The sequence below is a fragment of the Schistocerca nitens genome, chromosome 4 (genome assembly GCF_023898315.1).
Source record: "Schistocerca nitens isolate TAMUIC-IGC-003100 chromosome 4, iqSchNite1.1, whole genome shotgun sequence".
Classification (NCBI taxonomy): domain Eukaryota; kingdom Metazoa; phylum Arthropoda; class Insecta; order Orthoptera; family Acrididae; genus Schistocerca; species Schistocerca nitens.
Genome location: NC_064617.1, coordinates 517,410,646 through 517,430,374, shown reverse-complemented (window position 1 = coordinate 517,430,374; position 19,729 = coordinate 517,410,646). Strand labels below are relative to the sequence as shown.

At 37.7% G+C, this 19,729-nt stretch overlaps 1 protein-coding gene across 1 annotated transcript in view; it reads right to left on the bottom strand.

The window, feature by feature from the left end:
* LOC126251861 (cytochrome P450 4g15-like) overlaps nt 1-19,729 on the bottom strand; it is a 162,715-nt gene that overhangs the window by 72,461 nt on the left and 70,525 nt on the right. Inside the window, exon 6 of the mRNA XM_049952546.1 lies at nt 14,261-14,330. Coding sequence (XP_049808503.1) covers nt 14,261-14,330 — 70 coding nt within the window. The remainder of the gene's footprint in view (nt 1-14,260; nt 14,331-19,729) is intronic.

Genomic DNA, 19,729 nt, shown 5'->3' with positions numbered 1-19,729 from the left:
CAGGGAATCAGACTAGTCTTCCAGCCACCCACGAATATTAAGGGAATGTTTCGACCCGTGAAAGATATTCTCGGCCTGAAAGTACTAGGAATTTACAGCATTCTTTGCGAGTGAGCAAAAATTATGTGGACCAGTCTATAATAACTGTTGCCGATCGCTGTGTGGAATGTGGAACATCAGCATCACCTGAAATACAGGTCTCTAGGAAAATCAGTGGTGGCTGAGCACAGTTTGTTAAATAAAGATAAGATTCTATTCAATGAAACAGGAATACTTGCTCATGCTTCAAACTACTGGGACTCTGTCATAAGGGAAGCAGTTTAAATTAGACTATGTGAAAATAATTTCAACAGAGACTCTGGATATGCACTCAGCAATTCATGGAAGCGTGCAGTTGATAAAGAAAGAGCGCAGAGGGAGATTTCTTACATTCCTTGCAGTTCTCCACCTGTTGAGATGGATGGCACTGCAAGCAATGCTGGATAAAGTGCGCAAACAAAATCTATGGACATGGAGGCCGTCACCTCTGTATGCGCTGTTTTCACCATGACATTATCCATCCAATGAGAAGCCATCCATTGGTTATAAAAGTGGAAGCCTCACTGGTACACAACAGTCAGTTTTACCCCTGACAAAGATGATGGAGGTAGTCATCGAAAGCTTGGGATCTATGGACATGGAGGCCGTCACCTCTGTATGCGCTGTTTTCACCATGACATTATCCATCCAATGAGAAGCCATCCATTGGTTATAAAAGTGGAAGCCTCACTGGTACACAACAGTCAGTTTTACCCCTGACAAAGATGATGGAGGTAGTCATCGAAAGCTTGGGATTTTATCCAAATTTGACGCAGCAAGTAAACCGAGAACTTTTTATGCATGAACCCAGAAGAAGTTACAAAAAAGTCAAGCATGCAGTAAATAAGGTTGGAAATGCAGTCATTGAGAAGCAGGTCAGAGGTAAGAAGATTTGGTTTAGGAATAAATCCACTGAGGCATTCGCGAAGAGAAGAGAAGCCAAGGAGAGGTGGCTACAATGTGCAGATTTTGCACAAGCCAAAGGATAGTTTGAAGAAGTACAGAGGGCTACCTGAGCAACCCTGAGGAGAGCAAAGAGAATGTATGTCAGAGAAATGGTAGGAGAGGCTCAACAAGATTTCTTGAGGAAAGAGGCACAAAAGATGTACCATAAAGTTAACTTCTTAACAAGGGATATAAAAGCCACCAAAAAATTTGTCAAGGACATTAATGGGACTATACTCATCAATGAGCTCCACATTTCTGAGAGATGGAAACAATACTTCACAGGGCTCCTCAATATTGATGCATCTAAAGATGTTTTTGAATTTCAGTCTCCTTACATTGTAGATTTAAAACTTCATGGCAGATTAAAACTGTGTGCTGGACCAAGAGTCAAACTCGGGACCTTTGCCTTTTACGGACAAGTGCTCTACCATCTGAGCTACCCAAGCATGACTCATGCCCAATCCTCACAGCTTTACTTCTGCCAGTACTCATTCTGGAAACATCCCCCAGGATGCGGCTAAACCATGTCTCTGCAATATCCTTTCTTCCAGGAGTGCTAGTTCTGCAAGGTTCACATTAGAGCTTCTGTCAAGTTTTGAAAGTAGGAGATGAGGTACTGGCAGAAGTAAAGCTGTGAGGATGGTCCATGAGTCATGCTTGGGTAGCTCAGATGGTAGAGCACTTGCCTGCGAAAGGCAAAGGTCCTGAGTTTGAGTCTTGGTCCGGCACACAGTTTTAATCTGCCAGGAAGTTTCATATCAGCGCACACTCCACTGCAGAGCGAAAATCTCACTCTGGATTGTAGATTTAGATTATCCACAACCTACACTGAAGGAAATAAAGTATCAGATAATGAAGCTGAAGAAGAACAAAAGTCCAGGAGAAGATGGAATATAGTCAGAAATCATTCAAACTGTAGGAGAGAGACTCCACAAGCTTATCCACCAACTAATTCAGATGATTTGGATTTTGGAGGAGATCCCAGAAGACTGAAGACAATGGTCACCAGCCCCATACACAAGAAAGGTGACAAAATGGAATGCATCAACTACAGAGGAATTGTCCTCCTGAACATCTGCTATAAAATCTTGTCCAACTGCATCCTGGATAGAATCCAGCCATTTGCAAAAGAAATGACTGGTGAAAATCAGAGGATTTTCAGATAAGGCCATTCTACTGCCAACAACATCTATGTACTGCAACAACTCACTGAGAAGATTTGGGAATATGGAGAAGATATGCAGGTGCTCTTCATAGATTTTAAGAAGGCATATGACTGCATCCACCAGGTAAGTTTGATGAATTGTCTAACTGAGTTTGGGATACCCAAGAAACTCATCAGCCCAATTTAAATTTGTATAACTGAGTCAAAAGCCAAAATAAAGCTTGGGATCCAAATCACAGAGAGCTCTACATAAACAGGTTTGAGATAAGGAGGTGGTGTGTCACCAATATTAATCAATCTGTCTCTCAAAAAGATAATGGGGAAAGCTTTCCATAAGAACACTGGGGGGGATTGAAGCAGAGGGAGAGAAAATCAGACATCTTGCAACTGCTGACAATGTGGCTTTGTTATCCAGATCTGTGGAAGAACTGATGCAGATGAGCAGCAGGATGGAGGTGGCAGTGAGCAGAATTGGTCTTCTTGTGAATGAGTTGAAGACCAAGTATCTGATGATGTGCAGAACTCATGACTATTCAAGAGACCTACTCCAGCCTCTGTTTGTCTGAACCCAATCATACAAAAGGGGTCAGAATTTTAAATAACTGGAGGTAATCTTTACATAATACTACACATGTGAGGCAGAAATCAAAAATAGGATCTGAGCCACAAACCAATCATACTTCAGTCTGAGCCAGCTTTTTAAATCACACAGTTTCTCAAGGAATTGCAAACTCCAGCTGTACAAAACACTGATCCAACCCATAGGGTTGTGAAACTTGGGAGTCTCCAGAAAACACTTAAATAAACTTCTTGTTTTCGAGAAAAAATGCCTTAAGTAAGATCTATGGTCTGGCACATGATAAGGTCACTGGAGGATAGAGGGTCTGGCATAATTATGGGTTGGATGAAATGTACAATAGACCATACATTGTAAGCTTGAGGTGAAGCAGACAACTTGTTTGGGCAGGATACGTCACTCGAATGAATAAAAACTGATGGCCTTTCAAAACCATGGATTTTTCTCTTTGTGGAAGAAGACCTCTAGGAAGACGAAAGAAAATATGGAGAGATGGAATCCACGAGGACTTGCTGCAGATCAGATAGAGAGTGACTGGCAACAGAAGGCACATAACTGAACCCAGTGGAAGAGGAGCATTGTAGCTGTGTGTGGTCCCTCTGGGCCTTCATGTCAGGTAAAGTAACTGAAGTAACTAACCATGCCAATTTATTTGACTACTAAAAGCTAACTGATTTCAGAAGAGTATTGGGCATAATTCTGTGCTGGCACATGATGCTCCTTAATTTATGAGAAGAATATGAGAGGTGTCATTGGTGTGAGTGTTGTGAATTACAAGTCTGAATTTGTATAATTTTACCTTTCTTATGACCACAAACAAAATTTTTCTCTAACTATTAATTTTCAAAAGTGGATTGTTTTGGCCTTGTAAAAGCAAACAGAAATTTTATTCACTCATACACAATTTTTTGTGAATTACTATTAACCATCTCAAATCACCTCATTGTCAATGGGACTTTAAAACCTAATGTTCCATCTTTTGTTTTGCCAGCATGAAGAAGTCTCTCAAGAGAGATGGAAGAGGTTCAAGATGTAGAATTGTAATGGAAATTAGCTGGTATCAAAAGAATCTATGTGGTGACTACTAGTTTACATTGGTAAAGTGAAATGAAATATACCAGTATGTTTCACTTTATTTACATGGAGCATGGTGGTATATTTTCCAGGTGTTAACCAAACGAGGACTGATTGCGAAATTGTAAGGAAGTAACAAGTATGAAATATGTGTTGCCTGTTATGCCTGTATTATTCAGTTCAGGGATCTAGCATACAGTAATAACAATTTTGTGTTTGTGTATGAAGGGCACTCCATAATACTATTATTACATTTTTACAACAGTAAAAAAATTCAAGAATATAGTACTTATTTGAAATAATAATGTGGAGGAAGGAATATGAACTTAACAGAACCAGGAACAGCTCAATTAAAAGAAATCAGTTAGACTACAGGAATAAAACTAGGGATACCTGTGGTCAGGAAGACAATGTCTTGGTTAGATGGGACTCTACTTCATGAGGAGCCAGAAATTTGTTATTTATGGAGAAAATTGCCCACACTGGCTCTCATTACTATTATTAAAATGTCATTTTGTTTTGTATTCTTCATTGCTGTGCAGTTTTGGATGTATGGTTTAAAAAGCTGACTCAGATTGAAGTATGACTGGTATGTGGCTCAGATCCTCATTTTGATTTCTGCCTCATATGATGCATGTTCTGTAAAGATTACCCTCCACTTTCAACTGATCACACAGACTTATTTGGGTTAAAATCAAAACTTACGTTGAGCATAATCTGTTAAAACAACAATCGGCCAAGACAGAAGCAGCAACAAGGAAGTAACCAATTTTGTGACTTTTATGAGTTCCTAACCAGGAGCAAATTGTATAACTTCATTTGTGAGCTTTGACAGTCTAGTTTTTGAGTTTCTGCATGTTAATTTAATATCTAATAGACACAGTTCTTGAATTTTTGTCAGGGTCTACAGTAGAGCTCCACAACACATGTCGATAGTCTGTTTCTCTGAGTAGTGAAGTTTTTATATGTGTGGATGTAACTCGAGTTGGTGACACTTCACTCTCAGCTCCAGGCTCAGATGGCTTCAGTTACACAGCCTGAAGCTGCAACGGATGGGATTACTGGTAGTTGGGAGTTCCAATGTTAGGCACGTTATAGGGCCCCTTAGGGACAGGAAGGGGAAGAAAGCCAATATGTACTCTGAGGACATACCAAGTTGAGTCATTCCAGACATGGAATGGGTCCTTCTGGACGCCATGAAGAGCACGGGGTGCAGTCATCTGCAGGCGGTGGCTCATGTCGGCACCAGTGATGTGTGTCACGTGGATCAGAAGAGATTCTCTCTGGTCTCAAGTGGCTAACAGAAGTGGTAAAGGCTGCCAGTCTCACTTGTGAGATTTATTTACTTATTACCCATGGACAAATACAAGGATTTGTTTTGGATAGTTTACATATTGATCATTTCCCCTTATAACATTGTGGGAAGCAATTATATACAATAGGCCTACAGATAAAAAAATTATGTTGCTTTTCTTTTTTTTGTACATGTAAATACTATTTATACAAATGAAAGTATTCTACTCCCCTGAGAGGAATTCCTTAATACTATAAAACACTTATTACTGAGGAACTCATTCAAGGCAATTTCAAAGCAGCTTCCACTTAAGCTTTTTAATTTTTTTGGAAGTTTGTTATAAAATTTGATCCCCATGTAATAGGGGCTCTCGTCTGCACTTTTTGTATTATTTCTTTCCAGGTGATAATCATCCTTCCTAGTATTGTACACGTGCACTTCTCTATTTAGATGATTGTACTGCTTGTATTTTAGCATCAGCTGAACAGTTTTATAAATATATAGTGATGGAAGTGTTAGCAGTTTCTTAATTTTGAAAATTGCTTTGCAGGACTTATTATATCTAAGTCTATGCATGATCCTAACTGCCTTTTTTTGAAGTATGAATACCCTATTTCCATGCTTGGCAGCAGCACATCCTCATACTTCAATTCCATATGTGAGGCATGGATACACTAAAGCATAGTAGATTATACTCATTTGCTCATATTTAAGAAATTGTGACATTGTCCACATTGCATAAATTAATTTGCTTAGTTTTTGGCATAAGAAATCAATATGATGCTCCCAAGAGAGATGCTGATCTAACATTACACAAAAGAAGGAAGTTTTATCTTTCAATTTTATTTCTGAACCATCATTAGACACAACACTCCATCGCATTTCATCTTGTTTGTGGTGTATTTGAAATTCCATTAGATTTGTTTAATTGATGTTTAAGCTTAAGTGATTGTTTTGGGAGTAATTTTTCAATCCAAATAAGGCACCAGAACAATTTAGGGCCAAATCATTCTCGTTGGTTTCCCAGTTAACAACGGTTGTGTAATCCGCATAGTTAAGTATCTTGCTGTTGTTTTCTGTGGGCAGATCATTTACATATAGTATGAGTAATAAAGGACACAGAACTGACCCTTGGGACACACCATACTTTATTATAGCTGGACTGGAGCGGTACTTCCTAATAACGTTGCCCACTTTGTGTGTGACTTGTGTGACCTGATATCTGTCTTGTAGGTATGACTGTATGAGACTTTTGGCTACTCCTATGATACCATAAGTTTCCAGTTTTCAAGTAGCAGCTCATGAGATGCTATGTCGAATGCACATGATAAATCTAGGAACAAACATGCCACCCTTTCTTTTTCATCTGTTGTTGTTGTTGTGGTCTTCAGTCCTGAGACTGGTTTGATGCAGCTCTCCATGCTACTCTATCCTGTGCAAGTATCTTCATCTCCCAGTACCTACTGCAACCTACATACTTCTGAATCTGCTTAGTGTATTCGTCTCCTGGTCTCCCTCTATGATTTTTACCCTCCACACTGCCCTCCAATACTAAACTGGTGATCCCTTGATGCCTCAGAACATGTCCTACCAACCGATCCCTTCTTCTAGTCAAGTTGTGTCACAAACTTCTCTTCTCCCTAATCCTATTCAATACTTCCTCATTAGTTATGTGATCTACCCATCTAATGTCCAGCATTCTTCTGTAGCACCAGATTTCGAAAGATTCTATTCTCTTCTTGTCCAAAATATTTATCGTCCATGTTTCACTTCCATACATGGCTACACTCCATACAAATACTTTCAGAAATGACTTCCTGACACTTAAATCTATACTCGATGTTAACAAATTTCTCTTCTTCAGAAATGCTTTCCTTGCCATTGCCAGTCTACATTTTATATCCTCTCTACTTCGACCATCATCAGTTATTTTGCTTCCCAAATAGCAAAACTCCTTTAATACTTCAAGGGTCTCATTTCCTAATCTAATTCCCTCAGCATCACATGACTTAATTCGACTACATTCCATTATCCTCGTTTTGCTTTTGTTGATGTTCATCTTATATCCTTCTTTCAAGACACTATCCATTCCGTTCAACTGCTCTTCCAAGTCCTTTGCTGTCTCTGACAGAATTACAATGTCATCGGCGAACCTCAAAGTTTTTATTTCTTCTCCATGGATTTTAATACCTACTCTGAATTTTTCTTTTGTTTACTTCACTGCTTGCTCAATATACAAATTTAATAACATCGGGGAGAGGCTACAACCCTGTTTCACTCCCTTCCCAACGACTGCTTCCCTTTGATGTCCCTCGACTCTTATAACTGCCATCTGGTTTCTGTACAAATTGTAAATAGCTTTTCACTCCCTGTATTTTACCTCTGCCACCTTCAGAATTTGAAAGAGAGTATTCCAGTCAACATTGTCAAAAGCTTTCTCTAAGTCTACAAATGCTAGAAACATAGGTTTGCCTTTCCTTAATCTAGCTTCTAAGCTAAGTCGTATGGTCAGTATTGCCTCACGTGTTCCAGTATTTCTACGGAATCCAAACTGATCTTCCCCGAGGTCGGCTTCTACTAGTTTTTCCATTCATCTGTAAAGAATTCGAGTTAGTATTTTGCAGCTGTGACTTATTAAACTGGTAGTTCGGTCATTTTCACATCTGTCAACACCTGCTTTCTTTGGGATTGGAATTATTATATTCTTCTTGAAGTGTGAGGGTATTTCGCCTGTCTCATACATCTTGCGCACCAGATGGTAGAGTTTTGTCAGGACTGGTTCTCCCAAGGCTGTCAGTAGTTCTAATGGAATGTTGTCTACTCCGGGGCTTTGTTTCGACTCAGGTCTTTCAGTGCTCTGTTAAACTCTTCACGCAGAATCATATCTCCCATTTCATCTTCATCTACATCCTCTTCCATTTCCATAATATTGTTCTCAAGTACATCGCCCTTGTATAGACCCTCTATATACTCCTTCCATCTTTCTCCTTTCCCTTCTTTGCTTAGAACTGGGTTTCCATCTGAGCTCTTTATATTCATACAAGTCGTTCTCTTATCTCTAAAGGTCTCTTTAATTTTCCTGTAGGCAGTATCTATCTTACCCCTAGTGAGATAAGCCTCTACATCCTTACATTTGTCCTCTAGCCATTCCTGCTTAGCAATTTTGCACTTCCTGTCGATCTCATTTTTGAGACGTTTGTATTCTTTTTTGCCTGCTTCATTTACTGCATTTTTATATTGTCTCCTTTCATCAATTAAATTCAATATTTCTTCTGTCACCCAAGGATTTCTAATAGCCCTCGTCTTTTTTCCTACCTGATCCTCTGCTGCCTTCACTACTTCATCCCTCAAAGCTGCCCATTCTTATTCTACTGTATTTCTTTCCCCCATTCTTGTCAATTGTTCCCTTATGCTCTGCCTGAAACTCTCTACAACCTCTGGTTCTTTCAGTTTATCCAGGCCCCATCTCCTTAAATTCCCATTTCATCTAATTTCATAAATATCATATGTACTACATCACATATGGCAGATGATGTTGAATAGCCTTTCCTAAAACCATGTTGGGTATCTCATAGCACTTTTTCTTTGACAAGAAATTTTTCTAACCATAGTGAAACAACCTTTTCTAATACTTTGCTTGGGATTGGAATTAAGCTAATGGGTTGGTAGTTATTGACTTTGTCGATACTACCTTTTTTGTGCAATGGCTTGACTATTGTATTTTAATTCAGATGGAAACACACCTTTATTCAAACTTTCATTGAAGAGGTGGACCAGAACAGGTATGAGTGAATGTTTGCATCGTTGTAATATAATAGAGGAGATTTCATCCCATCCTGTAGAGAATTTGTTTTGCATTTTATTTATGATTCCGTCTACTTCAGTTGTATGTGTTTCATACATAAACACTGATTTTTGTACCTGGTAAGGAGTTTTGTAGTCATCAGTGTCAGAGGTCACACACATGTTACCTGAATTTATAAAGTGGGTATTAAAAACATTGCTGATCATATATGGATCTGAAATATTTATAGTACATTATCAGTCATTAGTTGGATATTGTTGACATTAGGCCTTGGTTTTCTGCTGATTTTCTCATTTACACAGTTCCATACTGATTTGCCTAAGTTATTTGAGGTAGAAATTTTTTGCTGTATAATTTTCTTTGTGTATACATTCAGTGCTTGTTTATAGGCTTTTCAACATGTTTGGAAGTTGTCTCTAGTTGATGTGTCCGGGAACTCTTTATATATTTTTCAATAATAAACATTTTCTTCTTCAGCTGTTTTACGTCTGAAGGAAGTCTTATACAGTTTTGAGTATATTTCTTAAGTGTTATAAACATTATTCTATTTGTCTGCAACATTTTCTGCACAATATATATATCATTCCATGTCTCAGACTGCAGTGTGGACTCCAACTTCTCTAAATATTTTTCATTTGTACATCTTATTTCCATCGGCTCATATGTACTTTGTGAATCGTACATATTCAGTATTTCCATTGTCTGGCAAAGATGATCAGAGAGGTGAAGGTTTATTATGTCAACTCTGCAGTTATCTAAGTTGGTGTAAAAGTGATCTATACAGTTAGAGGAGTCTTTAGTTAGTCTGGTTGGACCATTAACTCTGTCTGACAAATTATAACTACACAGAATATCATTTACTTTTTCATAATCTTTAGTATACTTTGAGGAATCTGTATTAAAATCACCAACTATAACAATACCTATGTTCTTATAGTTATTACATACAATTTCTATCATTTTTTCCATGTTTTGTAAGAAATTGTCCACAATACTACTAGGAGATATGTACAGACCTATAACAATCATGGGCACTTTGTTTACCAACAGCTTTATTGCTGAAATTTCAAATGCCATTTCCACACTAAGTTCTGTGCTAAAATCTAGTTTTGTGACATTTAGATGGTCTTTACAATATATGGCAACTCCCCCACTTTTATGTTCTGTTTGACAGAAATTACTACTCAGAGTATAGTTGTCAAATTTAGTCATTGTAATTAAAGTATTAGACAATCCATGTTCTGTAAGATTAACTACATCTGCATTTTTTCCATGTTTTGTAAGAAATTGTCCACAATACTACTAGGAGATATGTACAGACCTATAACAATCATGGGCACTTTGTTTACCAACAGCTTTATTGCTGAAATTTCAAATGCCATTTCCACACTAAGTTCTGTGCTAAAATCTAGTTTTGTGACATTTAGATGGTCTTTACAATATATGGCAACTCCCCCACTTTTATGTTCTGTTTGACAGAAATTACTACTCAGAGTATAGTTGTCAAATTTAGTCATTGTAATTAAAGTATTAGACAATCCATGTTCTGTAAGATTAACTACATCTGCATTTTCCTTACTTAGTGCTAACTGTAATTGTATGCACTTTTTGACTAGGTACTGAATGTTTTGATGTAACACTTTGACAGATGAAGGCATACCTCACCATTTGTAGCATAGTTGACAGGACCGATTGCGGACCTCTGGTACAGAGCCAAGTGAAGGGTCTGAATCAGAGGCTCAGTTGGTTCTGTGACCAGTAGGCTGCAGATTCCTCAACTTGAACCATAGGATGGTTGAATTTCGGGTTCAGCTGAACCGGTCAGGAGTCCATTACGTGCAGGTAGCAAGGACTGTGTGGCGTGGACTGAGCAGTTTTTTAGGTTAGAGGCTCTTGGGAAAATGCTAAAAGGGCTTCATTCTCAAAGCGTACAGGCTGAACAAAGGAAGAACATAGATACAGGAACCATCGGTGTAACAGTTGTAAATTGTTGTAGCTGTATCGGAAAAGTACCAGAGCTCCACACACTAATAGAAATCACTGATGTTCAGATTGTTATAGGCACTGAGAGCTGGTTAAAGCTGGAGATAAGTTCAGCCAAAAATGTTTTGAAAAATCTAACAGTGTCCTGAAAGGACAGGCTAAACACAGTTGGTGGAGGCGTGTTTGTTGCTGTTAGAAGTAGGTTATCTTGTTGTAAATTTGAAGTAGGTAATCCCTGTGAGTTAGTGTGTGCAGAGGTCATTCTTGCCAACTGGATCCTTTTACCAACCTCACAACTCAGACTACACAATTTCTGAAACGTTCAAAGAAAAGTTGAGTTTAATTTCAAAAATGTGCCCGACTCATACAATTATAGTTGGTGATGACAAATTTAAATATGTTGGCAAAAATACATGTTTAAATCCAGGGGTATGCATAAAACTTCATCTGAAATTGTGCTAAAAGCATTCTCTGAAAATCACTCCGAGCAGTTAGTTCATGAGCCCATGGCAACAGTAAACGGTTGTGAAAACACACTTGACCTCTTAGCAATGAATAATGCTAAGCTAATAACAAACATCAAAATGTATACAGGGATCAGTGAACACACGGTTGTTTTAGTGAGCTTGAATATTGTAACCCCTGAATCTTCCAAAAATAAATAAAAAATGTACCTATATATACCTATTCAAAAAAGTAGATAAACATTCACTTGACACCTTCCTGAGAGACAATCTCCACTCCACCCAAATTAACAATGTAGTTGTAGACCAAATGTGGCTTGAATTCAATGAAATAGTACTGGCAGTAATTGAGAGATTTATACCAAGTAAATTAACAAATGACAGAGCTCATCCTCATTGGTACACTACATGGGTCAGAACACTGTTGCAGAAACAATGAAAAAAAACCGTGCCAAATTTAAATGGAGGCAAAAATCAAGCTCAAAATTTAGCACAGACATTGATGCAAGATGCTTATAATAGTTTCCACAACGAAACTTTGTCTCAAAACTCGGCAGAAAATCCAAAGAGATTCTGGCTGTATGTGAAGTGTGCTAGCAGCAAGATGCAATCAATGCTTTCTCTGCGCAATAGCAATGGAAATACTATAGATGACAGTGCTGCCAAAGCAGAGTTGCTAAACACAGCCTTCCAAAATTCCTTCCCCAAAGAAGATGAAGTAAATATTCTAGAATTTGAATCAAGAACAGCTGCCAACATAAGTAATGTAGAAGTAGATATCCTCAGAGTAGTGAAGAAACTTAAATCACTTGACAAAAGCAAGTCTTCTGGTCCAGTTAGGTCCCTTTCAGAGTATGCTGATACAATAGCTCCATACTTAACAATCATATACAACCGTTCGCTCAAGGAAATATCTGCACCCAAAGACTGAAAGTTGCAAGGGTCACACCAATATTCAAGAAAGGTAGTAGGAGTAATCTGTTAACTACAGGCCCATATCATTAACTTTGATATGCAGCAGGATTTTGGAACATATATTGTGTCTGAACATTATGAATTACCACAAAGAGAATGGTCTACTGACACACAGTCAACACAGATTTAGAAAACATCATTCTTGTAAAACACAACTAGCTCTTTACTCACATGAAGTGTTGAGTGCTATTGAAAAGGAATTTCAAATTGATTCTGCATTTCTAGATTTCCAGAAGGCTTTTGACACTCTGAACAGCGGTCAGGTTGTTTGCATTTATCATCTAATAAAATTATCAGAAGATCAAAACCAACTGCAACACAATTTAGAAAATATATCTGTATGGTGCAGAAATTGGCAATTGGTCCTAAGTAGTGAAAAGTGTGAGGTCATCCACATGAGAACTAAAATGAATCTGTTAAACTTTGGTTACATGATAAATCAGTCAAATCTAAAGGCCATGAATTCAACTAAATACCAAGGAATTACAATTACAAACAACTTAAATTGGAAGGAACACATAGAAAATGTTGTGGGGAAGGCTAACCAACGACTGGATTTATTGGCAGGACACTTAGAAAATGCAACAGATCTACTAAAGAGACTGCCTACACCACACTTGTCCGCTCTCTTTTAGAATATTGCTGTGCAGTGTGGGCTCCTTACCAGATAGGATTGACTGAGTATATCAAGAAAGTTTAAAGAAGGGCAGCATGTTTCATATTATTGCAAAATAGGGGAGGGAGTTTCACCGAAATGCTACCAGATTTGGGGTGGGCATCATTAAAACAAAGGCATTTTTCACTGCAGCAGAATCTTCTCATGAAATTTCAATCACCAATTTTCTCCTATGAATGAGGAAATATTTTGTTGATACTGACCTACATAGGGAGAAATGATCATGATAATAAAATAAGGGAAATCAGAGCTCACACAGAAAGATATAGGAGTTAATTTTTTTCTGAGTGCTGTATGAGTTTGGTATAATAGAGAATTATTGTGAAGGTAGTTCAATGAACCCTCTGGCAGGCACTTCAATGTGATTTGCAGAGTATCCATGTAGATGTAGATGTAAATGTAGAAAATGCTGTGGGGTAGATCATTTTTAAAATAGTATACCACTATTCAATAAGCACTTTGTATCATGTTCTTTATTTAAAAATCCTGCCATCCATTGCATTTTAACAATGTAATAACAACATAAGTTCTGAGTGTAACTTAATATACCCATTTCATGGTTTATATTACACACCAGAAAATTGCCACACATCCAAAATGGTGTAAGAGTGAAGAATACAAAATAAAATATATTGACTCAGATTTTTGTTGCAACTGGAAGAAAAGCTCAGTGTGCTCTCTTTTATAACTACAGCACAATATAGCTCTCATTCTTAGGGAATAGTTGTAAAAAATAAATTGTCAGTGCTGCTTTAAGTGGAAGGATTGATTTAATATTATGGTTAAATAAAAGGAGTTAGTGGGTGGCACTATTAGTTCTAGAATATATGACAACTTAGTTGTTCTTTGTCATTATTAAGTGAACTCAAGGCACTGTAGGAAGAGTTCTTAATATATTATTAATGATCTGATGGTGATCATTATGCATACCATACATGAAATGTGAACTGAAGATGTAAGAGACAACAGTTGTATTCCACTCTTAATATGGGTTAAAGACCCCAAAAATCTTTTTTGTGATGATATATTTTGAAAAGACTTTCTGCAAGTATTTGTTTTCTGCACAAGCTTTTTTGGCAAATTTTAAAGATTCATATGTATTAACACTGTGACCTATTTGCTTCTGTAGTATGGAATGTACTTGTTGTAAGTATTATTGCGTCAATATGTGGATACATAAAGTACTGATGTTATAAATCACAATTTGCAAATAGTACTCACTTCATTACGGCCATTGCATAATCATACCCTTCTCCGTCTTGTGAAGTTCTCTTGACTCCCATTGCAGTCTCTGGAAAGAATTTAAAACTTGTCAATAAATTGTTATTGCTTTTGGTTGAAAAGTATCACAGTGAATAGCTTGCGGGAACAAGAGACTGACGAGTAAAATGCAGTGTTTATTCCTATGAAGAGCAACTGTTTTTGACAGTTGGATGTTTATTCTTTGATTTTTCTTTATAGCTGTTATTTCCAAATGTAAGCTAATTAAATAACTGTCTCAAAGTATATGCGGGTTTGATTTCTGACCTACATAATTGGTGACCCCAAAAACAAGAACAGTTTAAGTCACAATAACATCTTTTGGATTACATTTGTTAAGCATGGAAGGTGCAAATAATTTTTTTACAAACCATTGGTGCCAAGATGCGGCATCTGCAACAAGAGACTGAAGTTTTAGAACTATTGATGCTGAGAAAAAACAGCAAGATGGACATGATGAGGTCACAAACTCCAGAGATAATGGCTGTGCCTTGAGTGCACACCCACTCTGAAAATTTTCTCCATGCTGGTTTGTTCGTCTCAACTGCACTGCGCCTATAATTGCAGGCACCTCCATTTATGCCCACACAACCAGACATATGGTTTGTGATCTTGGAAAACAATTTACACTGGCAATTAACAATTTAGACTAGAGGGCAACAACAATAGTTTCTGATGTGATTCTACACCAACCTCATCAATAAGCATATCTCGCACTGAAGACTTTGCTAATCACATACTGCATGAAGTTACCTGAGCAGAGGCTTTCAGGAGTGCTTTACCAGGAAAAAAGTCAGGGCAAAAACCCACTAGAATTTTGGAGATTTTTGTGAGCAATAGTGAACTGTAGTGTAATATCTAATGAGCTGTTGCTACATATCTGATGACAACAACTTCTGTCTCAAGTAAGGCTGACATTAACAGTATATGAAGAATGACCATTCAATAAATTACTGCAAATAGCTGATAGAGAATATGTCACATTGGAGTTAACTACTGTGACATGCATAGCAGCAACAAATACTAGCGCCATAGCAGAAGGTGACAAACACGCATTGGAGTTTTGGAGGAGCCGATGCCGATTTATGCTGCCGAATTATGCTTCTGCATCTTACTGATAACACTGATGCAGACAGCCCATGGTCATCCGAATTACACCTAGAATGCAGAAAGGTTGGCACATGGCACCCTTTTGGTGATTACCATAGGCTAAACATGAGTACAGTCCCAGAGAAGTACCCGTTATATACTATCCAAGAATGTACCTATTCTCTGGTGGGTGCACAAGTTTTCTCAGTGTCGGATTGCCGGAAAGCTTACAATCAGATACCAGTGGCACATATCAATGTTGCAAAGTCAGCAATTATTACACCGTTCAGCCTGTCTGAGTTTTTGTTTATGCTATCCGGGCTTAAAAATGCAGCCCAAACCTGGCAGAGATTCATTGAGAAAGTGTTACAGGGCTTGCCATTTTGCTTTGCATATTTAGACAACATATTAATATATTCATCTGATGTACAACTTCATGACAAGCATATACATGAAGTGCAGCAGAGGTTATGTAACTATGGAGTGGTTCTAAATGAAGGCAAGTGCAACATGCACAAAAGCGAGATAACTTTCCTAGGCCACAAAGTCTTGGCCAATGTGATCTGATGATTTGCCTGAAAAGATTGCCACAATGCATATTCTACCAAATGAAATTATCTATAAGAAACTTAGATGATTTTTAGGCATGGTAAATTTTTACTGCCATCATTTGCTGGTAACAGCTGCCACCCAGGTACCAATAGCAGATGCGCTTGCAGGTAAGAATATCAAGGACAAGTGAATATTACATTGGACACCAGAAACAAGTATTGCTTTCAGCAAATTACAAGCCAGCCTTGAAGAGGCAGTGTTACTTGCCCATCCTGTCCTGTGTGCACCATTAAATATTGTGGCAGATGCCAGACAGGTCACGATTGGAGCAGCGCTACACAAAGAAGTGAAATGACATTGGCAGCCTTTGAGTTTTTTTTCCCTCCAAAGAAGCTACAGCACAGACAGACCAAATGGAGTGCTTGTGATAGGGAGTTACTGGCAGTATATGAGAGTGTGAGACATTTTTGCCCTTACACTGAAGCCTGACCAGTGGCAGTTTTCACACATCATAAACCTACCATGTCAGCCTTCCACAACATCAGTGACAAATGTTCCCAATGGCAGTTCCAACACACCATGTCCATCAGCCAGTTCACTATGGATGTGCAGAGAACGTAGTCACCGATTAATTTTCGTGAGTGTGCAGCTTAGTCAGCATCTTAAATTATGATGTCCTCACCACAGCACAAGAGAGAGATCAAGGGTTGGAGAAATTACTAACAGATTCGCATACAGGATTGCAACTGGAGCAAATAGAAGTGCCAGGAAGCAAGATCAAAATATGGTGCAACTTATCACAACAGAGGCCACGGCCCTACATTATGCAGCAAGTCCGCAAAGCGACTTTTGACAGTATCCATGGCTTAGCACATCCAGAGGCAAACACCACTGCCAAGTTGCTAAATGAGTGGTTTGTGTGGCCATCGATTAAAAAGGATGCCAGCAATTGGAATCACTTGTGCTTTCAATGCCAGCATTGTAAATTAGGACGACATGTTCGTGCAGAGGTCGGAAATTTTGCAGGTTCACTGACAAGGTTTGGTCATGTTCACCTCAACATAGTGGGTCCACTTCCACCCTCAGAGGGCTATAAATACTCGCTTACAGCAGTGGATGGATGCACAAAATGGGCAGTGGTTATACCAGTGGCAGATGTAGCATCCGAGACAATAGCAAAGGACATTTTGGATGCCCCCTGCATATTACAACAGATCAGGGCTGACAGTTCAGATCTAATCTGTTCAATGATCTGGACAAGTCAAATTCAAGTACACCTACATCACAGGTGCTCTGCACTTTAAAGGGGGAGCTGTGTGGGAACAAGAGACCAACCAGTGAATGCGTTGTTTATTCTTTGAAAGAGTAACTGATCTTCTGAGTTGGATGTTTATTCTTTGTTTTTCTTTAGAACTGTTCCATCCAACTGTAAGGTAACTAAATAAATGTCTTGGAAGGATATGTGAGTTTGATTTCTGATCTAAAAGCTTTTATGTAACAAAAAATTTCTATATTATTTTAAAACTGCATCTCTAAGCTAACAAATACTTTGTAGCTACTTTTATACCTAAACTTCAGAATTTTTGTTATTTTTATAAACATATTTTGTTGATCCTTTTATGTTTGTGATATGACAGAATGTGGAAGAAGTCAAAAATACATAAATCCAAATTATGCAGAACTTATAACAAGGAAATACACAGTTAATTTACAAAAGAAGTTCCAGGGAAAATAAAAGTGTGACACTAGAACAACAGCAGAAGCAAAGTGAAAAACAGACAACAAAGCATGCATAGTACAAGAATTAGCTTATATTGTACAACAGAAAGTAACAAACAAACAATAAAAATACATGCATAAAAATGTTTTATATACCTCTGTTTAAAAATTCATCTAATGAATAAAAAGTTTTATCAAGTAAATACATTCTTTATATTATTTTTAAATAATGCAGAGTGACCTGCATATGCCTTTGATGCTATTTGACTGTGAATTAAATATTTTAATACTGGAACACTGCACTCCTTTCTGTACTGAGGTTAGATTTTTGAAATCACAGTGGAGGTAGCCATCCTCATATTGTGATTAAGGTACATGAAATCAGTTTCATAGTGCACTGGACTTTCAACCAAGGAGTTCACACTGGAATAAATACAGCATAATGGGGAGTAGCGGTAAGCATCACAACTTTCTCACAAATATTATGACAGGAGATTTTTGGGAACTCTGTACATAATTTGGACAACATTTTGAACATAATTCCATAGCACATAATAGGGTAGAAGTATCCAAAGCAACTAGATTTTATGACATCAGTTTCTCCAATATAAGAGATTGTCATTATGGCAAAAGTTGTCGAGAACAACCTTTTATGATCTGTAGGACCTGATTTCCCATATAACACAGTTATCTTTATGGATGCCTAACAATGTGGAGCAGTACACCCTTTGTACTTGGCCACTTGCACGTATAACAGGTATCTCCTGTGGGATTTTGTGATTAGAGGTGTGCTGGATGTAGCTACTTTTGCTCATGTTTACTGAAAGTAAGTCTGCTTTGAACTAGGTCAGGATTTCTAAGAGTAATTTGTTAATGTCAGTCCCTACATAATTTTAATGTTTTTGTTGTTTATCAGAAGGCTATCACTGTCGGCAAACAGTAAATACAGTTGTTCTGTATGACAAAACGTAAGTCATTGCTACTCATTGCATAGAAGAGATACTGACTGACAGAAAAGCACAATGAAAAGAATGTTAGAAATATTCAGATTTTGGACAAATCCTTCATCAGAAGCAAAACATCACACTCATTACAAGTGAAACACACACACACATGGCCAATGTCACCTCTGGATGCTAAGCCTCCATTCACATATGGAGCACAGGCAGAATGGCTGTTTGAATGCCTATGTGTGTGCAATAATCATTCTAATCTTAGCTTCATGACCCCTATGTGAGCGATACATAGGGGTTGTAGTATATTCCTACAGTAATCATTTAAAGCTGGTTCCTCAAACTTTGTTACATTTTACCATGGTAATTAATGTCTGTTTTCAAGAGTTTTCCAGTTCAAGTCCTTTAGTATCTCTGTGACACTGATCATATTCTTCTCAGGTGTGTAGCCAGATCATAACATCATCTTGACACAATATTTCTGCGGACCAACTAGCTGCCATCTTCAGGTGAGAGAGCTGGTACACAATCTTGCTGGAACTGACTTCTCAGCACAAGTGGCAGACCCTATATAGGTCGCAGAATGCCCACAACATGTTTTGATCATTGGAATAATTTTTAATTTTTGATAGTGATATCTCAATTTCACCTTTTATTTTTTATTAGGAACATTTGGCACATTTAAAATTTCTATTATTAATTACACAATCTGGTACTGTTTATTATGTTTATTTCTGGATTCATTTGTAAATTAATAGAAATTCATTTGTCAAGAAAATTTGTAAATCCTTTGGAATATTACTACCACAGGGTGAGGAAGTAGTAGTGGGCACACCTCTGATGTGATTGGACATGTTTTTGTATTTTGGAAGAACGATGTAATTTCGGCTTTGTTAATGTTAAAATTCAAAAGACAGTGTGATATAGTAAAATGTGACACAAATAAACATAAAAAAATCTGTATAGGCACTCTCAAATTTCTTTATGTCAATTGGAACATAAGAACCTAAAATGTAAAAATTTTAGCTTCACGAATAAAATCCCTAGCCATGAAGAACTGGAGCCAGCTAAGAGAGGAAAGATAATTGAACAGTTTATTGTAAATCTTACTCCTCTT